At 40.3% G+C, this 19,521-nt stretch overlaps 2 protein-coding genes across 3 annotated transcripts; both read left to right on the top strand.

Annotated features, from left to right (window-relative positions):
- Positions 1–368: 368 nt before the first annotated feature.
- On the top strand, positions 369–12,498 carry tgfbrap1 (transforming growth factor, beta receptor associated protein 1). Of its 2 annotated transcripts, none has more exons than XM_010786485.1 (13): positions 369–602; positions 1,848–2,558; positions 3,210–3,404; positions 4,361–4,515; positions 4,721–4,803; positions 5,091–5,271; positions 5,389–5,549; positions 5,914–5,971; positions 6,058–6,201; positions 7,561–7,704; positions 8,709–8,868; positions 9,158–9,627; positions 9,987–12,498. In XM_010786485.1, exons 2-13 carry the CDS (start codon positions 1,862–1,864, stop codon positions 10,173–10,175), a joined length of 2,637 nt encoding a protein of 878 aa, XP_010784787.1. In that variant the 5' UTR covers positions 369–602; positions 1,848–1,861; the 3' UTR covers positions 10,176–12,498. The 2 variants fall into 2 exon arrangements, with proteins under 2 accessions (XP_010784787.1, XP_010784778.1); XM_010786476.1 differs by having other exon boundaries at positions 1,843–2,558.
- A 564-nt stretch (positions 12,499–13,062) lies between these two features.
- Positions 13,063–15,960, top strand: mrpl16 (mitochondrial ribosomal protein L16). The gene is made up of 5 exons (XM_010786464.1): positions 13,063–13,304; positions 13,953–14,024; positions 14,193–14,341; positions 14,684–14,977; positions 15,429–15,960. Exons 1-5 carry the CDS (start codon positions 13,235–13,237, stop codon positions 15,618–15,620), a joined length of 777 nt encoding a protein of 258 aa, XP_010784766.1. The 5' UTR covers positions 13,063–13,234; the 3' UTR covers positions 15,621–15,960.
- Positions 15,961–19,521: the final 3,561 nt, after the last annotated feature.

Genomic DNA, 19,521 nt, shown 5'->3' with positions numbered 1-19,521 from the left:
AACATGGTACCTTTTAAGTCCACCTCTTTTATCTTGAATTACCCTCAGAAATTGTAAATCCCATTTAGTCATAATGATAAAAGATAATTTATGACTATTGTAAAGTTTAATCGGTTTCTTGGGGAAATTCCCACAATACCTTGCAAAATTATAAAAAATAATACAAATAAATATGTAATAATAATAATAATTATTATTATAAATTAACACTTCATCGATCTATAACCACCTCTGTCTTTCATTGAATATTATTGACTTAAATATGAAATATTTGAGAAATCAGTTTGAAAAGTATTAAGAAATCTAACAACTTTTCTCGATCATGAACGCACCCTGTGTAGCAGGGAATCACGGTCTTGAACGCACCCTGTATCACCTGCAGCCAGCAGGACTTTCAGTGCAAATGGGCGGTGTTTTACAGTGGACAAGGAAGACCTGAACGCTCCCAATTCAAGCTGTATTTCAAGTTTTGTCGCTGCGGTGCCGACCCAAGCACCATGGCAGTAATGTCTGACTGTACATTTATGTCGGTGCGGCTGTTTGTGGAGTGGTGAGCCTGTTGGTGTTGATCCGGCCTGCCGTCCTGAGCGCTGTCTGTAGCGGTAGGTATGCTAACAGGAACTAGGGAGGGATCACCTTTTCCAGGGAGGAAACTAATCTCGGGAGCTTTTTCTTTGGACAGTCACCCAATGAGACACATTATGAAAGCCCCTCCTTTAGCCACATACAACATATAGATGTGCTAAGTGTTAATTAGCCAGCTAGCATTGAAATCACTGGTCTATATAAGCTAACGTTAGCCTAGCTAGCTCGTACAGAAATCTAAAATAATACCTATACGACCAAGTCTTCTTCACATGTTTAAGTTAACTCTCCCAAACGTAAACCAAACACTCTTCCCACAGACAGCCAGTGCTAAACATTGAACTTTGTGTTTTGCTACTGTCGTTATCCTCCATGGATTTGTCGCTAGATAGCGTTAACAATATTAGCTGCTGTCACCACTCCAGCAACCTTACGTTACATGAGAAAAAGTGTGTTAGCTAATTTTTTTTTTAAAGAACTGGCTTGGAAAGATGACTGACTTATATTTAAGATATAATAGAATATTTTTGTAAGGAGGTGAGTTAGCTATACAATGGTAGTAAAGGAGCTTGTTACCATAAAAATGACATACATTACAGATACCTTTAACAATTATGTCTAAGGAAATACTCTTGTAAAATGAACATAACACACAATATTTATGAAAATGGGGGTAAGCCTTAAGAAGTATTTGTAATATTCAAGTATCACACCCCAAAGCCCAGCCCTCTACTTGCATTGCAGGCAAGGAAGAGCAAAACAGAAAACAAGCAGATATATATTTTCACATGTGTCAGAAGAACATCAGCTATAAACATATTAAACACAAAACACTTTAATATGTGGATGTTAAGTTCTCAACAAAGACTAATAAGCATTGCCAAAGTCCTACTTTTAAAACATGTATTCATATCTATAATAATCATCACACCACAGCCAAAGGCTCAGTGCCAGATTGTCTGTAAAGGTTATAGAAGGCAGCACTGCTATTTGCATTTTTTAATTTAGTCAATAACTTGTTAGATCTTTAAAATACCAAAACATTGTAAGAAATGTTTGACACAATATACAAAAGCCCTTTTCTGTCTTCAAGTAGAAGACATGCAGTTTGTTGTGAGTGAGGGACACACCCTTGCTGCAGTCCTATTTGTAAACAGTAATATTTAGCCAGTGATTTATTTTTTGACGTTTTGCAGTATCATTTAGATTATTTAATAACTCTGTTGTGTTGAAGCCTGTCTCTTTTGTGTCTTCCAGTGTAGATGCCGTGACTGAGATGAGTGTGAAGGCGTTTGAGCTTGTCCCCGCTGTGGAGAGAGATCTCCTCATGGGGGACAAGGCTCGCATCAACATTGAGTGCATCGAATGCTGTGGAAAGCACTTGTACATGGGCACCAACGACTGCTTCATCCACCACTTCCTGCTGGACGAGGTCACTTCCTCCAAAGGGAAACTGACCTACTCGGCGCAGAAGCTGCTGCACAAATATCTAGGCCTCAAGAAACCCGTTGCTGAGCTGCGTGCCGCCTCCGCCTTGGAGCGTCTGATTGTGCTCTGCGATGGGATTGTGTTCCTAGTCGACATGGTGACACTGGAGACCGTGCCGTCGGCAGCAGGAGGCGGAGCCAAGATCAGAGGAGTGACAGCGTTCTGCGTTAACGAGAACCCGGTGAACGGGGATCCATTCTGTGTGGAAATGGGTGTGATCTCCTCCAAGAAACGGACGGTGCAGATTTACATGGTGTATGAGGACAGAGTGCAGCTGGTCAAAGAGGTGACTACCCCTGAGCAGCCCTGTGCTGTCAGTGTGGACGGTCACTTCCTGTGCCTGGCCCTCGCTACACAGTACATGATTCTGAACTACAACACAGGAGCCTCCCAAGACCTCTTCCCTTACAACAGCGAGGACAGGAGACCCATTGTGAAGAGGATCGGAAGGGAGGAGTTCCTCTTAGCAGCACCAGGTGGTCTGGGTGAGTCAGCACAAGAAAAGGTCTTTTTAAAGGATTAATTCAGTCCCCTCAGAGGAAAAGGCTTTGATGTTATTACCAAACATAATTTACAAAGGTTGTAAATATTTGCTGCATTGCGTTTTTGTAGAGAAGCTATAAACAACAAGTGAGACGACAGTGAATAGTGCTTGGAATTTTAGCATACCATTTTTAAGATAATTATAAATAGAACACTTATTTTCATAACAAGGAAGTACCAACAACAATCTGAATGTCCATACATTTGTGTGCTTAAAAATCAGTTGTAAGTCTTACTTTCTTTACTGGTTTTCCATCATCCTTCGACCTGTATGACTGTGATATTAATACAATCACATCTTTTTAAATCCCAGTTACAAAGGGTTTCACAAAGGCAGAACAAACTGATGAGTCTTGAATCACCAGGTTTTAAAATAAAACATAAATCAAATCATTGGCAGTTTTTCATACATTTGATGTACCCATTTTTAACAGTCTACTCAATCGTTGCATCTAACAGTTCCAAAATTGTCCCAGCCTGTTTGCAACTGCTGGTAAATTGTTTTGAAAATGATTTATTTTTAACTTCAAAACAAGTGTTTGCATGACCTTTCCCTGTTGTTTCTCAAACTGTTTCTCTGAATCCTTTCCCAGGGATGTTTGCCAATGCAGAAGGAGTATCTCAGCGAGCTCCAGTCAACTGGTCGGAGAGCGTGATTGGTGCTGCCGTGAGTTTTCCGTACGTGGTGGCTTTGGATGAAAGCTTCATCACAATCCACAGCATGCTGGACCAACAACTAAAACAAACCCTTTCCTTCAGGGATGGACACATTCTGCAGGACTTTGAAGGTATCCTCACATATTGGACACCTACGTTGTCTAATCAAACAAACTATATACATGGTTTTAAAGGAAAACTCGACCAATTATCTTCATTCGGAGACGTGGGTGTTTTATGCTAGTAGCTGCTAATGTAGGTCAGGCAGAGATTAGGAGCACCAACACAGGTCTCACTTCTTTCTAACTCCATTCATCCAGAATGTTGTTTATTTTGTTTATACTTGAGTGACATCACTTGAAGCAATTTGTCAGACTTGTCACCGCTCACTCTAGAGGCAATTCATTTTTTATTCTGATTTGTCCATCACATATTGATTATAGAGAATGGAGGTACATTTGGACTTTGATTGTCAAATGCTTCATCGTTTGAAATTGGAAAATAGCCTCTGTTATTAAATAGACCTGGGATGGAAAGTGTCACAGCTTAGCTGGATAGAGCTGTGTGTGCAGTGCTGTCTTGATTCCATTACATAGAATATTTCCTTTCAACAAGTCTAGGGCTGCTCGATTATGGCAAAAATCATTATCTCGATTATTTGGGTCAATAATTGTAATTGCGATTATTAAATGCGATTATTCGGAGAAATTAGTTTTGAACAGTATGTTTTTAACAGTTGATTACCCTGAACTTTAAGTATAATTCAACTGAAAAAAAAAAAAAAAAAAAAAGTAATAATAAAAAAATAATCGTTTTATTTAGATTACGTTGTTTTCGTAATCGTTGCAAACCATAATCGTAATCGCGATTAAAATACGATTAATTGAGCAGCCCTATCAACAACCCACATTTAACTGAAGCTGGCTCTTTCCAGAGCTAAATAAGTTTAAGAGCTATGGGATTAAAAATCAAATGGAGTGTGTTGGGTTTATTTAAACAAGCCAATTGGTGTGATGTCATAGTGCTTATCAGTAGCTGTTGGTTTGAGAGTGTGGAAGTTTTGACCTGTGGGTGTTGTTTGTTTTAGGAAAGGTCATTCTGGCATCCACTAAGGCCGTGTACGTGCTGGTCCCGCTGCCTCTTGAGAGACAGATCCAGGACCTACTGGCCAGTCACAGAGTGGAGGAGGCGCTCATCCTCACAGAAGGAGCACAGCAAAATATCCCCAAAGACAAGTTCCAGGTAACCAACTGTGTTGCTTTGAATCTATGGCTGAAATGTTCTTATGTGTGATTCAAATGCCCTTCCATGATTTTGATATTACAAGAAATGAATGATAATATGATAGCATTGCCTGGACTGTGACCTTCAATGTAAACTGTTACATTATTGACCATATTTTTTAAAGTAAAAAAACGATTGTCTCATATATTATCACTTTCTACAGATTTTGCACAAAAGGATCCTCCAGCAGGCAGGGTTCATACAGTTTGGCCAGCTTCAGTTTCTGGAAGCAAAGGAACACTTCAGGTGAGAGTCAGACTGTTTCTTAAACTGCTCTGTTGTGACAACTCAAGAACCATTTAGGTCCAATGTTTTCCTGAAAAATATCCTTAAGTTATTTCAACCATTAAAATGCGTTAGTGTTTATTTTAAGTGATATCAAATACTCATTGAAATATCCTTTTCTATCACAACAGATATTAAAGATTGTGCAGCTACGAGGAATGATCTTCCTTCTATTACTGCGTTCTAGTTCCTGTAGTTCCCTGCTTTTAGATTTAATCCTTGATTGATTGTTTCACTAATATTCTCAGGAAGGGTCAGCTGGACGTTCGGGAGCTGATCTCTCTCTACCCTCTCCTGCTGCCAGCTTCCTCTTCCTTCACACGCTGCCACCCTCCTCTTCACGAGTTTGCAGACCTGAACCACCTGGCGCAGGGCGACCAGGAGAAAGTGCTGCGATGCAAGAAATTCCTCATCAGTTATTTGGGAGAGGTAAATGGAACGATACAAAAAGATTTATATGCATGTTATAATGGAGAGAGTTCACGTCTCAGTCGTCCATGTATTACTACATCCGTACCCATTGTTTCTTCTTCTCTCCGAACACAGGTACGAAGCACAGAGGTGGCCAATGGCTGCAGAGAGGACGTGGACACGGCTCTGCTGAAGCTGTACGCTGAACAGGACCACGACAGCCTCCTTGACCTGCTAGCTTCAGACAACGCCTGCCTGCTAGCAGACAGCGTCCCGTGGCTGGAGAAATATCACAAGTGTGTATCCAATCATTTTGGTTTCGAGCTCTTACTTTTAAGATAAGTTTGTGTAATTTCTTTCAAAACGCAAAGGAAATGCCTGTATTATAACGCAGACATTTCAATCAGTTTAGGCCCTTCACATGTGTCGATGGGCTCATATAATTACAATTCATCTGAAACAGCAATCAAATATCATAACTATATATTCAGCAGTCACTCAACACATTTTAGATGGATAAATAGCCCTTAAGGTAAAGACAATGTAATGATTTGATATTGAACCATCCCATTTACAACTGTATCCAGTTTAGTCCAGCTAATTTCATATGTTGTACAGAAACAGCCTTTGCTATACTCACTGTCTTTCTTCCTCTTGTAGATATTTTGCACTTGGGCTTCTCTATCATTATAATAGTCAGGATTCTGCAGCACTTCAGGTATGTGCACCTAAAATGAGTCTTCTGAAGGAATCAGCACCACCATTTTGTAGATATTTAAGGAATCCCCTCTTCTTTTCTGACAGCTGTGGATCCGCGTTGTAGACGGGGATCTGCAGGACTCCACCAGGTCCGGCCTCTATGAGTACATCGTGGACTTCCTCTGCTCCTGCTCCAACCCGGACCTCGTGTGGAAGTATGCAGACTGGGCCTTGGCTAAAGATCCCACGGTACGTCACCAGGACTTTAGAGGACCTCAAGGATCATTCTATTATTCATTTTAAAAATGTAATTTCTCCATTGTCCACATTATTCAAATGCAAAACAATGGAGTCAGGAGGGCAGCAGAGATGTGATCAGTTTTTGTTTTTTTCAGTTCCTTACAAAAAACAAGGAGTTCTCATTTAGCACCCTTATATGTACCGATCAGTGACGTGCGGTGAGGTTCATGGCTGGTGAGGCACTGACTCTTTCAGAGTCAGATTTACAAATATTATATTTTGACAATAATCGGAATATTCTGTTATTTTCAAAAGCTTTTTTAGTCTGATGCTTCGATTCATTTTAAACAGGCCGTTCAACAAAAGGATACCCAACATTTTTTGTTTCATTTAAATATTGGATTGTTCTCTCTTAGTAAGATCCAATTTTCAATACAATTTTGGTCTTACCTTGACTTGAAGATGAAGTCCATTTGCCTATCCTTCTAGACAAAGATCTTTTTGGTAAAAGTCCTCCTTATCTTCCTCTAGTTTCAAAAGTGTAGTTTGTTGTTTGTGTCTCCCGTCTCTGCTAGAATAACAGTAGCAACAAGAACCTGTGGACTCACGTGCGCCCCCTTCAGTGCGGCAGAGGTTATGGCTGCCTCCCCTGGTGCTTTTCATTGCCGTTATATGATGAGACCAGCGAGCCTAAATATCATATATACGTGAAATAAGTTATTTAGAGACTATGGATGGCGAGGATAATGTAATAAGGGGATCTACAAACATTACATTGGTGACCTACAGTGAGATGGTAACAGGCATGAGCTTAGTGCCCGCTTTCCAGCCAGTTTCTGTGGGGTGACGCATCTGAGGTGAGGCAGATCTCATCTGTGCCTCACCTCACCCCACAGTAACTGGATGGAGCGCAGGCACTAAGCGCATGCCTGTTACCATCTCATATTTGAGCTAAATTAGTGCCCGCGCTCCAGCCAGTGTCTGTGGGGTTACGTGAGGCAGAGCTCGTCCCTGCCTCACTTCTCATCGCTCCCATGTAGTTGTAGCGGAACTCGGCAAATTTGCCGATTTTGACTAAAAAGCGATTGGAATCATACAGAAATCCCGTTTACAACGCAGATCAGTGGAGACATTTTATTATTATTATTTTGTTTAGTTTTTTTCCGTCACATTGGAGTATGTCAGGTGAGGCTCTGGCTCCCCTGCCTCCCCTGACTGCACGTCGCTGGTACCGATATACAACTCCATTTATGTGTGGATTGTATAGATACACTTCCAAATGTTTGTAATACAATACTTGTATCGGTCGTATTCTGCATGCTTTCTCCTTCACGCCTGGTTATTTCTAACCTTCGTTTGTGTTCACAGATAGGTGTCCACATCTTCACTAAGAGGCCTGTCAGTAAGGATGTGACGGAGCTGAACCCTGAGGATGCCATCAGATATCTGGGGAAGCACAGCCAGGCGCTGCTTCTCTTCCTGGAACACCTGGTGCTGGAGAGAAAGATAAAGGTACATTCCAAATGATTACAAACAGATCCTAGATCCTAGGATACATCGTAGATCACGTGTCAACAAGTGGTTGGCTTTCTCCTTGAGCAATATACACAAAATATGTGCAAGCGATGCTGATCCAAATGAGGCTTTCTGCAGGCTAGCAAGCAGCATTAGATGAATTCCCAAGCAGTAGCACTCCTCCAAAGTACTGACTTGCATTATTATTACGGATATGTACATGAAGTGAAACAGACTCTCTCTTGACCACATTCTAAATATGAAGCTTGTCACATGACACAGTGGCTCACTTTCCCTTGACTTACAATTCGGTAAAGAGCATGTACATCATTCATTTCTACCTGGCTCATCACTGCAGTACTGCGACACATTAGTACTGGAAGGAGGAATTTTTGTATGTGCTTTTAAAACTTAATTTAAAAATGTTTCCTGATTTATTGATGGTTACAAAGGTGGATCCTGTTAATGTCCAAACATAGTTTTTTCTTTTTAGGCCTCGCACTGCCCCCAACAATGGGCTTTTTTTTGTTTAGTCAGTCTTTCCTATTCTTATCGATTTAATGCGTCAGCAAAGCCTTGGGGGAATCTCTTCAAATTGACCACAAATGCCCTCTTGGGCTCAAAGATGGATGGATAAGAAACTCGTGGTCAAAGGTCAATATGTCCTCAAAAACAAGTTTAGGTCATTACTCGTTAATTTGAATGCTAATTATGACAATCTCCCACAAATATCTAATATAATAAAACATGATGACATTTTGGACAGACATGGATGTAAACTGCAACCTGATTGGTTGGCGAAGGCATACGATTGTGAGGATTCAAGTTGTATGTAATGCTGCACTTTTGAGCCCATCTTTCATTGTCTTTCAAATAAGCTTATTAGAAAACGCTCTTAATCAAGGTTTTATCTGAATATTATGTGAAAATTGTTTTTATTTTTAAGTGCATCTGCTTTCCTATTGAACTCCGATAGTTTTCTCTCATGTTTGTGTCTGCAGAAAGAGAAGTTCCACACTCACCTGGCCGTGTTGTACCTGGAGAGCGTTCTGTCTCTGCTGTCGGAGGCGCCAGCAGAGGAAGAGCGCCTCACCAGAGCGAGAGAGCGGCTCCAGGCTCTGCTCAGGGAGTCCAACCTTTACCGGGCACAGTTCCTTCTAGGTGAGCCACAGCTCGGAAGATGCCACAACACGGACATATTTTAACACTATGATGGATCTCTCTCTTTTTGTGTAAAGCTTGACGTAATGTGAGGATGTTCAGCTTGAGAATGACAAAGCTATAACACATATAGTTTGACAGTTGTGGAATCAGAAATGCTATGCAGGCTTAGTGCTGCTTCCAGGTGGAAAGGTGGAAAATCATTTATAGAAAGATGTGATACAGTAGGTCTCAACGAGAGTTCACATGCAGGTTTTGTTAATGTTTCATTTCCTCCTGCTCTGTTTAGGTAAGATGGAGAACTGTGAACAGCTGCTGCTGGAGCGTGCAACACTACATGGTAAGCTGGAGGAGAATGACAAAGCTCTGCACATATTGGTGCACAAGCTCAAAGACTTCTCGTCCGCTGAGGCCTTCTGCGTCTGGGCCTCTTCTTGTCGGGATTCTGCATACCAACAGCAGCTGTTTCACCTGCTCCTGGAGGTGTATCTAGACCGGAACCTTCCTGGAAAGTCCCAGGCGGCAGCAGCAGCAGCAGGGGGTGGAGAGCTGGAGATGGCGGCAGTGGATCTCCTGAATCGTCATGGCGAGGTGTTCGATGCAGTCCGTGTGCTGCGCATGCTCCCTGAGGGCTGGTCCCTGCAGCTGCTGCGGCCCTTCCTGGGCCGAGCCGTCAGGTCCAGCATGCACGCCGGCCGCACCGCGCAGATCGCCGTGGGGCTCGCCCAGTCCGAAAACCTCCAACTGCTCCACGACAGGGTGAGGAACACATGACAATACCCAAAAACATTCAACTCAGTCAAATACTTAATCCTACTTTTGAAATGGGATGTTTTACAGGCTTTTGGTTATTTATTTAGTTAATGTTTTGTTGTCACAATACGAATAACTCATTTATCAATCCTGAGTCAACAAAAAAATTATAAATAAACAACTAAAGAAAAGCTGCATATTTAAGGATTGACAGAACATGCGTCTGCCTTTTTTATATTTATTATTATTTTAAGGGTTTTACTCATGGTCCCCCCCAAAAATGCCAACCATTGAAAAGAATATACTCTATGCTCATTCCTGCTTTAAGTCATTGTAACACTGCCCTCGTGTTTCTTTCTCCTCAGTTGAAAGACCGGAAGAAACCGATCTTTGTGTCTGAGAAGAAAGGATGCCACCTGTGCCACAACACCTTCAGCGAGCCCGACGTGGTGTGTCTGCCAGGTGGAGCGCCTGTCCACACACACTGTGTCGCCCAGAGAGTAAGAGATTCTCCCACTAAGAGACAGTTAACTAATAGCAGTAACCACACGTGAGACTTGACCCTGTAAGCTACCATGTGACTGTGATCGGAGGCACTAAAGCAGGACGTGCTGAGGACTGTGGGGGATAACAAAAGCACAGAACATGATGAGAAACACAAACAAAGCTGTGTGTGAGAGTGCAAGGGAGAAACCGATGATTTCTTCTATTTATTCCCGTGCTGCAATTGTACCACACTTTCTGAAGTTAGAAACAACAGCACCCAATAATCCACTTATTAAAGAGGGGCCTCCGTGCTTATCCGTGGACTTCAGGGCGGTCCCGGTGAACTACAGAACACACAATATTTGAAACCTGTTACAAATATTTCTGAAGCATGCATATTATTACCACTCTTACAGTTGTGGTCTAATCCCCTCATATGGGTATTGTGTTAATATTGTCCTAACTTGCACATTGCATCGTTAGGTTTTAATGTCAAATACTACAACCTTTAGTGCTGATGCAAACAGTCTCTGGCCGTCTTTTACTCTCTGTGATCTGGTCTCCCTGCTGCTTCATTTCCCCCTGGATGTTGGACTCACAGTGTTTCAGTTCAACAGTTTGATCCGGGGACTTTTGGTTTTCAACCTTTTGTCGTGTGTGGAGCAACAACAGTGAAATCTACACTACGTGAAATCATCAGTCAAACTGCTTCAAGGACCCTCAGAACAGACCGCTTATGCCAACCAAAACATCTTTACCAATAATATGTCAGTAGGTAGGAAAAATATCATCTAATCATGTGAAATCAAGCTTCATACATTTTGTCTATTTTGAAGTTACAAATGAAATAAATCAAGAGGGATATTAACCACTCGCCTGCTTTCATACCGTAGATATATTGTGTTTGATTGGCTCATATACTAAGTGATAAAGATAGTTCATTTTAAATCCTGTCAACCACAAAACAAATGTCAACCAGAGGCGAAATGTAATAATAATTAGAAAGTCCAATTCAAGATATCTGTTATTCTGACTTCTCTTCAGGAAAGGGCTGGGAGGTCATTTGTTCCAAACATTTACATTTGTATAATGTGAGATCGTTGTAATGAATCTACTTTATTACTACCTGTGGGCTAATAAGATATGTTAACTGCTTACATATTGTGATGTAAGAGATGTACAGTTTTTATTTAGCCCGTAAACAAGTATTTGAACCCAAGAAGGCAGTTATGTGTTTAAATCAAATGAGTTACAGGTGGAACCTAATGGAAATGACTTAATGGTATTCTTTATCATTACTCAATATGCCCTGAATGTGCTTTTTATAAGAGTGAAACAAAACACGAGAAATATATTTAGCTGTTTGGAACAAATGCTCCAAACCTGATCCATATTTTATTATTCTACTTCAGATCACAATCTATTACCACAACCCCTGTTGGTCCAATCAGTGATTACAAGTATCGTGTATAGCAGGTGATATGGATAAGGATGCATTTCTACCACAATCCTAACAAAGGGCGAGGATGACTAAATGAAACTGCTGTCTCATAATACATTATTTTGCAATGCAAAATGGATTCACTTACTTATGTTTGAAAACTAAGAAAACACAAAACATGGCTTTGATGCAACGACAACATCTTGCTACATCTCTACTCATTTGCAAAGGGTTTATATTAAATGATCTCAGGCTGCATGGAATTGCTTATAACGAGAGGTTTACAACCCTGGCAAAAACACAGTTATTAAAATAGCAATATTGACAGTCGTATGTGAAAAGGAATCCTTACTCACTACACACTTTATACAAGGGTTTCATTCAAATTTGTTCTGAAAAAGAGAATATTGGTACTTCCAGAAACAAGTCTCCATGAACCCCGATTGTTATACATTGCTTAAACAAGTTTTCAATAGAAGCAAAGGCCAGAAGAACACAAGCACGTCTTTTATATTTGAATTAATTTACAGGTATTTCTTGTTTCACTGCTGCCTGTGCTATTGATTCTAGCCTCTTGTAATTGCAACACATTTCTTTGAGGGAACTTTGTGCACTCATGGGACTATTTTTCTAACATGGAGATCTAAGTATTGTAATTCTTTTTTGGCTTGACTCACTTTCTTTGACAGCAACTCACAGCTTATGCACAGCATCCTTCTATCCGGACAATGCCAGTGTAGCTTGCTCAAAAAGCATCCTAACCATGACATCAAATAATTAAAAGAAAAAACTGTTGTGTGAAAAAATACTATTGTATTTTATAAATATATGTATACTTGTATGTATATACTGCATTTGTACTTGTTGCTTTCTAAATCAATGCCGAGTGTGGATGGAGTGTACAAACTGTAAATCCGTCCCATTTTAATAAACATGAAACTGTACATCAACTTATGGTGTTTCAATTTCACACCTAAAAATGATTCCCCTAGTGTGTAGACGTGATTTTTAAAGTATTGTTTTCTTCAATAGGTTGTTTTTCATTTGACCAAGAGAATCTGAATTAATGCAGCATTGTGTTTCAACACTGGAATAGTAGGACACAGATCTTTTAATTGGACATAAGTGGGGGTTATTTTCAGTTGTATTTGAACATTTCATTGAAACTCCAATATAGAAGTCTTGTTTTTACAATAGCTTCATTGTATCATGTGACTAAGTGATTCCATATAAATAAATGCATCATTGTAATACTGCACTGGACGACATTCCTTTATGTCTTTTACATTTTATATGAATATTTTATTGAAAATTCAGCATTCTCTATCCAAAGGTTTTTTTCCTGTGTCATGTAACTCCATATCAAAGCAGATGTGTAATACTAGGCTGAACAAGTAGGTCACCCCTATTGTATTTGTATTTTAGTGTTTTTGATATTTGTTGGTTTTGTTTTAATTTAGTTATCATAAAGACATGTTACACACTCCGTACAGCAGGTGGCGACATGCAACTAAGACATTGGTTGCATTGAAACCGAAGAAGAAGAAGCATCACAGCAATGGCAGCGACCTTGTACAGAGCGTGATGTTAACAATGCTTTAATGAGTTAACACCTTATAATGCTCTTATATCGACCACACACAGTGACAGTTTAGTGTTTATAGAGCCCATTCAAAGGGTAATATCATGTTTTCCATCATAAAGGCTGCTGTCGGCGGATTGACTGCTTTGTGTCGAGTGAACGGTCACCAGCAAGGTAACAAGTCAGCTCAGTTCATGTGTTAATTCTTCCTTTATTGCGTTAGAAGTTAACAAAACAAGCTAATGTATAGCTTTATTAGGCATGACATGTTTATATGCATATCAATTTGTTTGTTTCACATAGTCCGTAAGCATGTGCACTTAAGCTGTATATTTCAGAGTAAGCGAATACAATATTTTAAACTCATAGTTTTTGCACAGGTGTTAGTCATTTTCAAAACTATTTGAAAACATTTGTAAAGATAGAGCATCAGAATGAAGAGCAATAATTAAGGCACGAACAACTACTAACACAGAGCAAAGCAAATTATACTTATATATATTAAGACATTTATAAAGTGAAAACAGTTTTCACTGTGGTTTAAAACAGGTAGGCCTACAGTACATAGATACATTAGAGATGAATGAAGGGGACCAACATTAACAACATTAACAACTAAAAGTCCAAAATAACTGTACTTTCAAATGGGTCTTGTTCTATTCAAATAGGAAAGATCAGAGAAAAACTAATACAATTGCCACAGTTTTTCTCTCTCTGGCTGAGGTTTGGCTTGACGTTTTTTCCAAAGCACATGTGAACTGAGCAGTAGTGCACATTAGCAGTAATAAATGACAGTTCTGTAATCTGCTGTTTGTTCCACAGGTCTTTTACATGGCCACCTGAAAGTCCTGGCTGCTGGCCTGAAGACACATGACATTCCTCCAGACCACAGTGGTAATCATTTAGTTTCTACATTAGGACATTGTTATATTTACACAATAATGCACACAGTAGATGTCTGTCCTTGCTCCAGTCTTGGGACTTTTAAAATCTTACATCGACATGCATGCTTGATGCTCTATGAAAATGTTCATAATTCCTCACTTGTTTTTTCCTCTAAAGATGTGGTGCTGCCAGACAGACGCAAACTGAAGTTTGTGAACAAGATGCCTAACTTTAAAAACGCCAAGAAAGAGATGAAGAATCTGAAGGATATCCAAGGCCCAGCGACGGCAGCCAATGCTTTCACTAAGGGAGAGTTTGCTATTGTGGTGAGTGGATTTAATGTGAAGAGACTGCTGATATCTGCAGCTGCTTAAGGCATTCAAGCATATGAAGATCATGTAACCTGCAGTATTTTATTACTTGAATTAATTATTTAACCTTATGTGACTGTATACAGTATGAGCAGGTTCTTAATGGCACTTATTTCAACGTATTATACAACGTAAAATAATGTTTATTTTTACTTAGCTTTCTTCTTCACAAAAATGATGTAACTATATACTTATGCAAAGTTTAAAAAAAATGCTAATGCCAAGAGAATAATACGTACTTTTTTTTAGACTATGAAAAAGTGACCTCCCTCTCGTCTGTCTCTCTCTTATGCTCAGGCCATGGGAGGAGGCTACCTTCATTGGGGTCACATAGAGATGATCCGTCTAACCATCAATCGCAAGATGGATCCCAAGACTACATTTGCCCGTTGGCGTATCAATGGCCCATATAAGCCTGTCACACGTAAAGGTCTGGGTATGCGCATGGGCGGGGGCAAGGGAGCCATCGACCAATACGTGACACCTGTGCGCTACGGCCGCTTTATTGTGGAAGTTGGAGGAAAGGTGGAGCTTGGAGAGATTCAGCGTATCATGACTGAAGTAGCGCAAAAGCTACCCTTCAAGGCCGAGGTGAGATGACTGATACTGTATATACTGAACTTCAGACATACACTCTTACATTCACTTTCAGAATATCCCTTAACTTTGTTTGTGCACTTTTTTCAAAAGCATATTTTGGTGAATCATACTTTATTTATATAAACAGCTGCCAGTCGATTAGGTATGCTTTGCTAAAAACAAATGCAGAAATACAACAAGTCTGCAATAAATCATACCTCAATGAAGATCTTGATAAGGGATATGTCCATATAGGGTTTTATCTATTAAAAGACTCCTAAAAAGATTACAGAGATAATTTAAAGAACATTTAAACACAATGTTGCTTTCTTTGTTTAATGCTTAAATTATTCATGCATAAATACACTTGAGGATCCATATGAAGTATCAAAAAGCCAAAGGGAGTGTATCAGTAAATTCTTAAAAACAACCCGTTGTTCTTTGTTTTGTGGACTTCCTATAGGTATTTAGCAGAGCGAGCCTAGCAGCCTTTCAGAAGAAGCATGCTGATATGGAGCAGAACAACCAGAATCCCTGGACCTTCAAGGAGATAACGCTCGGCAACATGTTGGGGATCAGGAAAGTGCTCAGCCCCAAAGACCTGTGCCACAACGGACGCTTTGCAGGCAAATTTCACCTCCCATGGAGGGTGTGACAGACCTGAGGGACATACATGGCTGCAGTGTCTGTCATACTGTTTACCATCCAGACCTAAATATTCAGTACATTTTGGGAATCTTCTTTCATTTTTGTTTTTTACACACGTATTAGTGGATTTAACATTTGTCTAAGGGATATTTCTTTAATTTCCTGCTTTAAAATACGAATCAACTAAATAATTATATCGCATTTTGTCAATTTGAATTTAAAGATCTTTGTGTAATCTGCTGAAAAAAGGTGTGAAACGGAAGTGAAAATAAATCTCCTGTCTCCTAAAAATACCTGTTTTTATTTATGGTTTAACAAGTAATTAAAGGCTGAATGTGAAATTCCAATTGCCGTTTTGCTGGAATAATGTAAATAGAGTATATGGAGTAAGTTATATGCGTGATAATAATATTTGGCACAATTTTAAATCTATTTTGAGCAGCCAATAAATCCCTCCATAGTGTTCATGTGTTCAGAAAGGCTAATGAAAACATTCTTCAAACATACAATGTTTTCAATACACTGCGGCATTGTGTTTATTATGCCCAGCGTTAATTTAATAGTCGTTTGACATTGTGACCATGCTGGGATCATAAATGGATTACTGAAGGAACCTACTGGTTCTTCACCAACAAAATGTCACCCAAAGAGACATGTAACAACCTCTATGGTAACAACAACCAGGAAAAGATTCTAAATGACCGCAGAGAAACATACAACAACTACTAAGGACATTTAAGCAGACTCATGACCACTGTTAAAATAAAAAATAAAAAACACAAAAAAACTCAAAGACTACAAAAAGGGGAAAAACAATCACAAACATAACAACAAAAAGACCAAGGCCCTTTCTCATTTCGTCAAATCCCCCTCCTCGACTCCTCGGTCCTCCGGTAGTGACCCGGAAATGAATTTCAGCGCGCCATGTTGAAGGACATCTCAATTCTCTTATGCACTTCGAGGACCGAGGATCGAGCGTCGAGGAAGCTCTCTGGAGGAGCTATAACCGAGGATACACTGATGGGTCCTCCACGGTCCTTCGCGGATGCATTTCCGGGAACGTTGGGTATAAAATAGGCGTGACACACCGCTGGAATCATTTCAAAACCATGGCGGGAGCAATGCACAAATGTAAGTGTTGACAATGATACGTTGCATTAGTTATTTAAGAAGTGAAATGCGCGATCCAACTCCGCCCGTCTGTATGCAGTTAGAGCCCTCTAACCGCATTCCTTATTGACATTTCACCTGATATTCTTTATGTTTTTATCCACATTTTAACTACACCCAATCCTGCTACAGCATGCCATGATGTTTAAAAGTGCAAACGTTAATTTTTTTGTAAGAGGTGTTAAATCCACCAGAACTTTGTTTAGCATTCAGCACCAATCATTTGGTTTTGGGCTATTGTTGTGACACTAGAATCCATCGCTCATTACAGGTCGGTTTTTCACAGGAAAATTCAATCTAAACTCCTTTATTTATCAGGTGAAATCCCATGAGATCATTTTAAATCTCCTTTTTCAAGAAGGGAGACATGCAGGAGAGCAGGCCCATTGAGTTAGTTAGAGCAAAAAAGTAGAATTAAATCAATTTTCTTTTTAAGAAAAAATAATGAAACGGGTCCCACAGACCCGTTACACACACCTACAGAGGCTTACATCAAGCATGGAAGCCTTCTTTTCAATTAGACGGTACAGAAACACACATGTTTTACTGAAAGTAGCAAGGAGAGTATTTATTTGTATTACAAAAGCTGAATCATATCGATTTATGTTGTGAGCCTGAGCGAAAACGCCCGACGGGTTTTTAAAGTATGTTGTTGCAACCCAGGCATACGTGTCTATAGTCATACAGAAAGTCACTGGCCACTGACTTTCCGCCTTTTTGGAAAATCTCCACCTCAAAGTAATTTTGTTGGTTATGGCGCATTAAACCAAACCGTGTGTAAAGTATCAAAATGCAATATTCAGGGATGTTTATATTATTAATAATATTATACCATTATAAAACTATTTGAGCAAGTTACTGCGCATGTAGCTTCAAACCCTTGTACGATAAAGTAAAAATTGCTAAACACATGTCTTTTCTTTTCTTTTCAAGTTCAGTCAAAGCATAACAATATTTATCACTGAAACCTGACTCAATTTCAGACACTAGAACGCTAACACTTTCAAGAGATTGGTGTGATGGCCCTATTTCACATACAATTTCGCTAATAACAGATATGGGTCGTAAAAGTCCTTTGCTCTAAATAAAACTTGAGCGCAAGGTGAAATTGGAATAAGGTCATATAAAGATGGCACGAAACAGAAATTAAACATCTGCCAGTAAATGCATTTTTCATCGGTGAAAGAAAAACAACGGGTGAACAAAAAAACTGGCCCTTAAATAAAAATGCCTCTCAACAATAATCGTGGTCGTTCAGCTGGACGGGTTGTGGTCAGGGCCGGCATTTGGTCTGGCCAGTCTGTCTCTCCGGCCCTGTCCAGAACCTCGTCCTCCCCTCACAGGACGAGGTGGACTGCTTACCGCCCTCCTTGCTGCTTCTGCTTCTCCTCCTCCTTCCTCCTCCTGCTTCTGCCTTCTCCTTCTCCTCTCTCCTCCAACACAGTTCAGTTAATGTCTCGCAGTAATGCTGAGATTGTGCAGTACCACAGCAGGCAGTTACCACCAGCAGGCAGAAAGGTGTGGTTCACCTCCAAGGCCTTCGACAGGAGATACCTCCATCGCCCCTTCAGCTATCCCAAAAGCGCGCTCAATGATGCTGCGCGCTGCTCGGCATGGCGAGCCGTTGAAGCGGCTCTGGGTACCCTCCCCTTGTAGTGGACCTCCGATACGGGTTTGACGACCGTTATGGGTGTACAATTGCATGGATAGCCACGCCAGTCTCCCACAATAAGCTACCCTGGTGGAGTGGTACAGAAGCCTCTTTGTATAAGCGTTACTTTTTTTTTAGGACACGGGTGTCGTGCACTGAGCCCGGAAATCCTACCGAATGTTTGTAGGAATTTACCCTTCCCATGCATCACAGCCTGGCAAGCTGGTATGGAAGGAAAGAGCTTCCGATTTATGTAGGTCCTGGCCACTGGGTCCGGGTGGGCCCGCGCGTCCTTCTATTCTTAATGTGGCACCCGATCAATGGCACCCACACATGAACTAAAATTCCGGGGCTATCGGCCAACTGCAGGAAGCCCTGCCCGAAGGAATACAATTTACATGGTCAATTCGAAATACCTTTATCCATTCAAACTCAAACTGCACATACATATTCTGTCATAACAAATTAATCCATTTGTTGTATTCCAGAATTGAAAGAAAAGCCAGCTATTTTTCAAACTATTAAAACAATTGGTTAATCGATACACTGTCAAAATAGCCTCAAGATGAAGCAGGATGGGCTTTTGCGCAATTTCTCGCCTTTCCAGCGCGTTGGATCGCGTCTCTGCTGATCCTTGTTGTTGGTCAGAGTTTTTGCCCACTGCGCCGTGAGGGCCGACTGCTGCAGCGGGTCTCATGACGTCAATTTTTCATGTGGTCACTGAATATGTTTTTTCGTTGTTTGAGATTTAAATTCACAGGTGTGCCTGGCCTTATATAGCCTGTCAGGTCCCTCATGATTCGTTAATAGGTATTTGCATAGAAAGTTCGTTGCAAGGTGTTTTGTGACAAGAGGTGTGAGTTGATGATTTATCATGTCATTTAACCTACTACAGTTTAAAAAGGTTAACATAGCCTATAGTATAGTGTATAGACATCATTGTTTTTTTTTTGTGTTGTAGCTGTCGCATGTGTGAATATATCGAAACGTACATGAAGCCTCATGTAGCCATATGTCTCCCTTTATTTTGTAGGGGTTTACTTTTTATTAATAATGTTTTAGTGCTGGCCCAATACAGAAGAGATGC

The sequence above is a fragment of the Notothenia coriiceps genome, unplaced genomic scaffold (genome assembly GCF_000735185.1).
Source record: "Notothenia coriiceps isolate Sejong01 unplaced genomic scaffold, NC01 NC01_scaffold00001080, whole genome shotgun sequence".
Classification (NCBI taxonomy): Eukaryota; Metazoa; Chordata; class Actinopteri; order Perciformes; family Nototheniidae; genus Notothenia; species Notothenia coriiceps.
The sequence above is the reverse complement of the archived record's forward strand: the minus strand, read 5'-3'. Positions and strand labels throughout refer to the sequence as shown.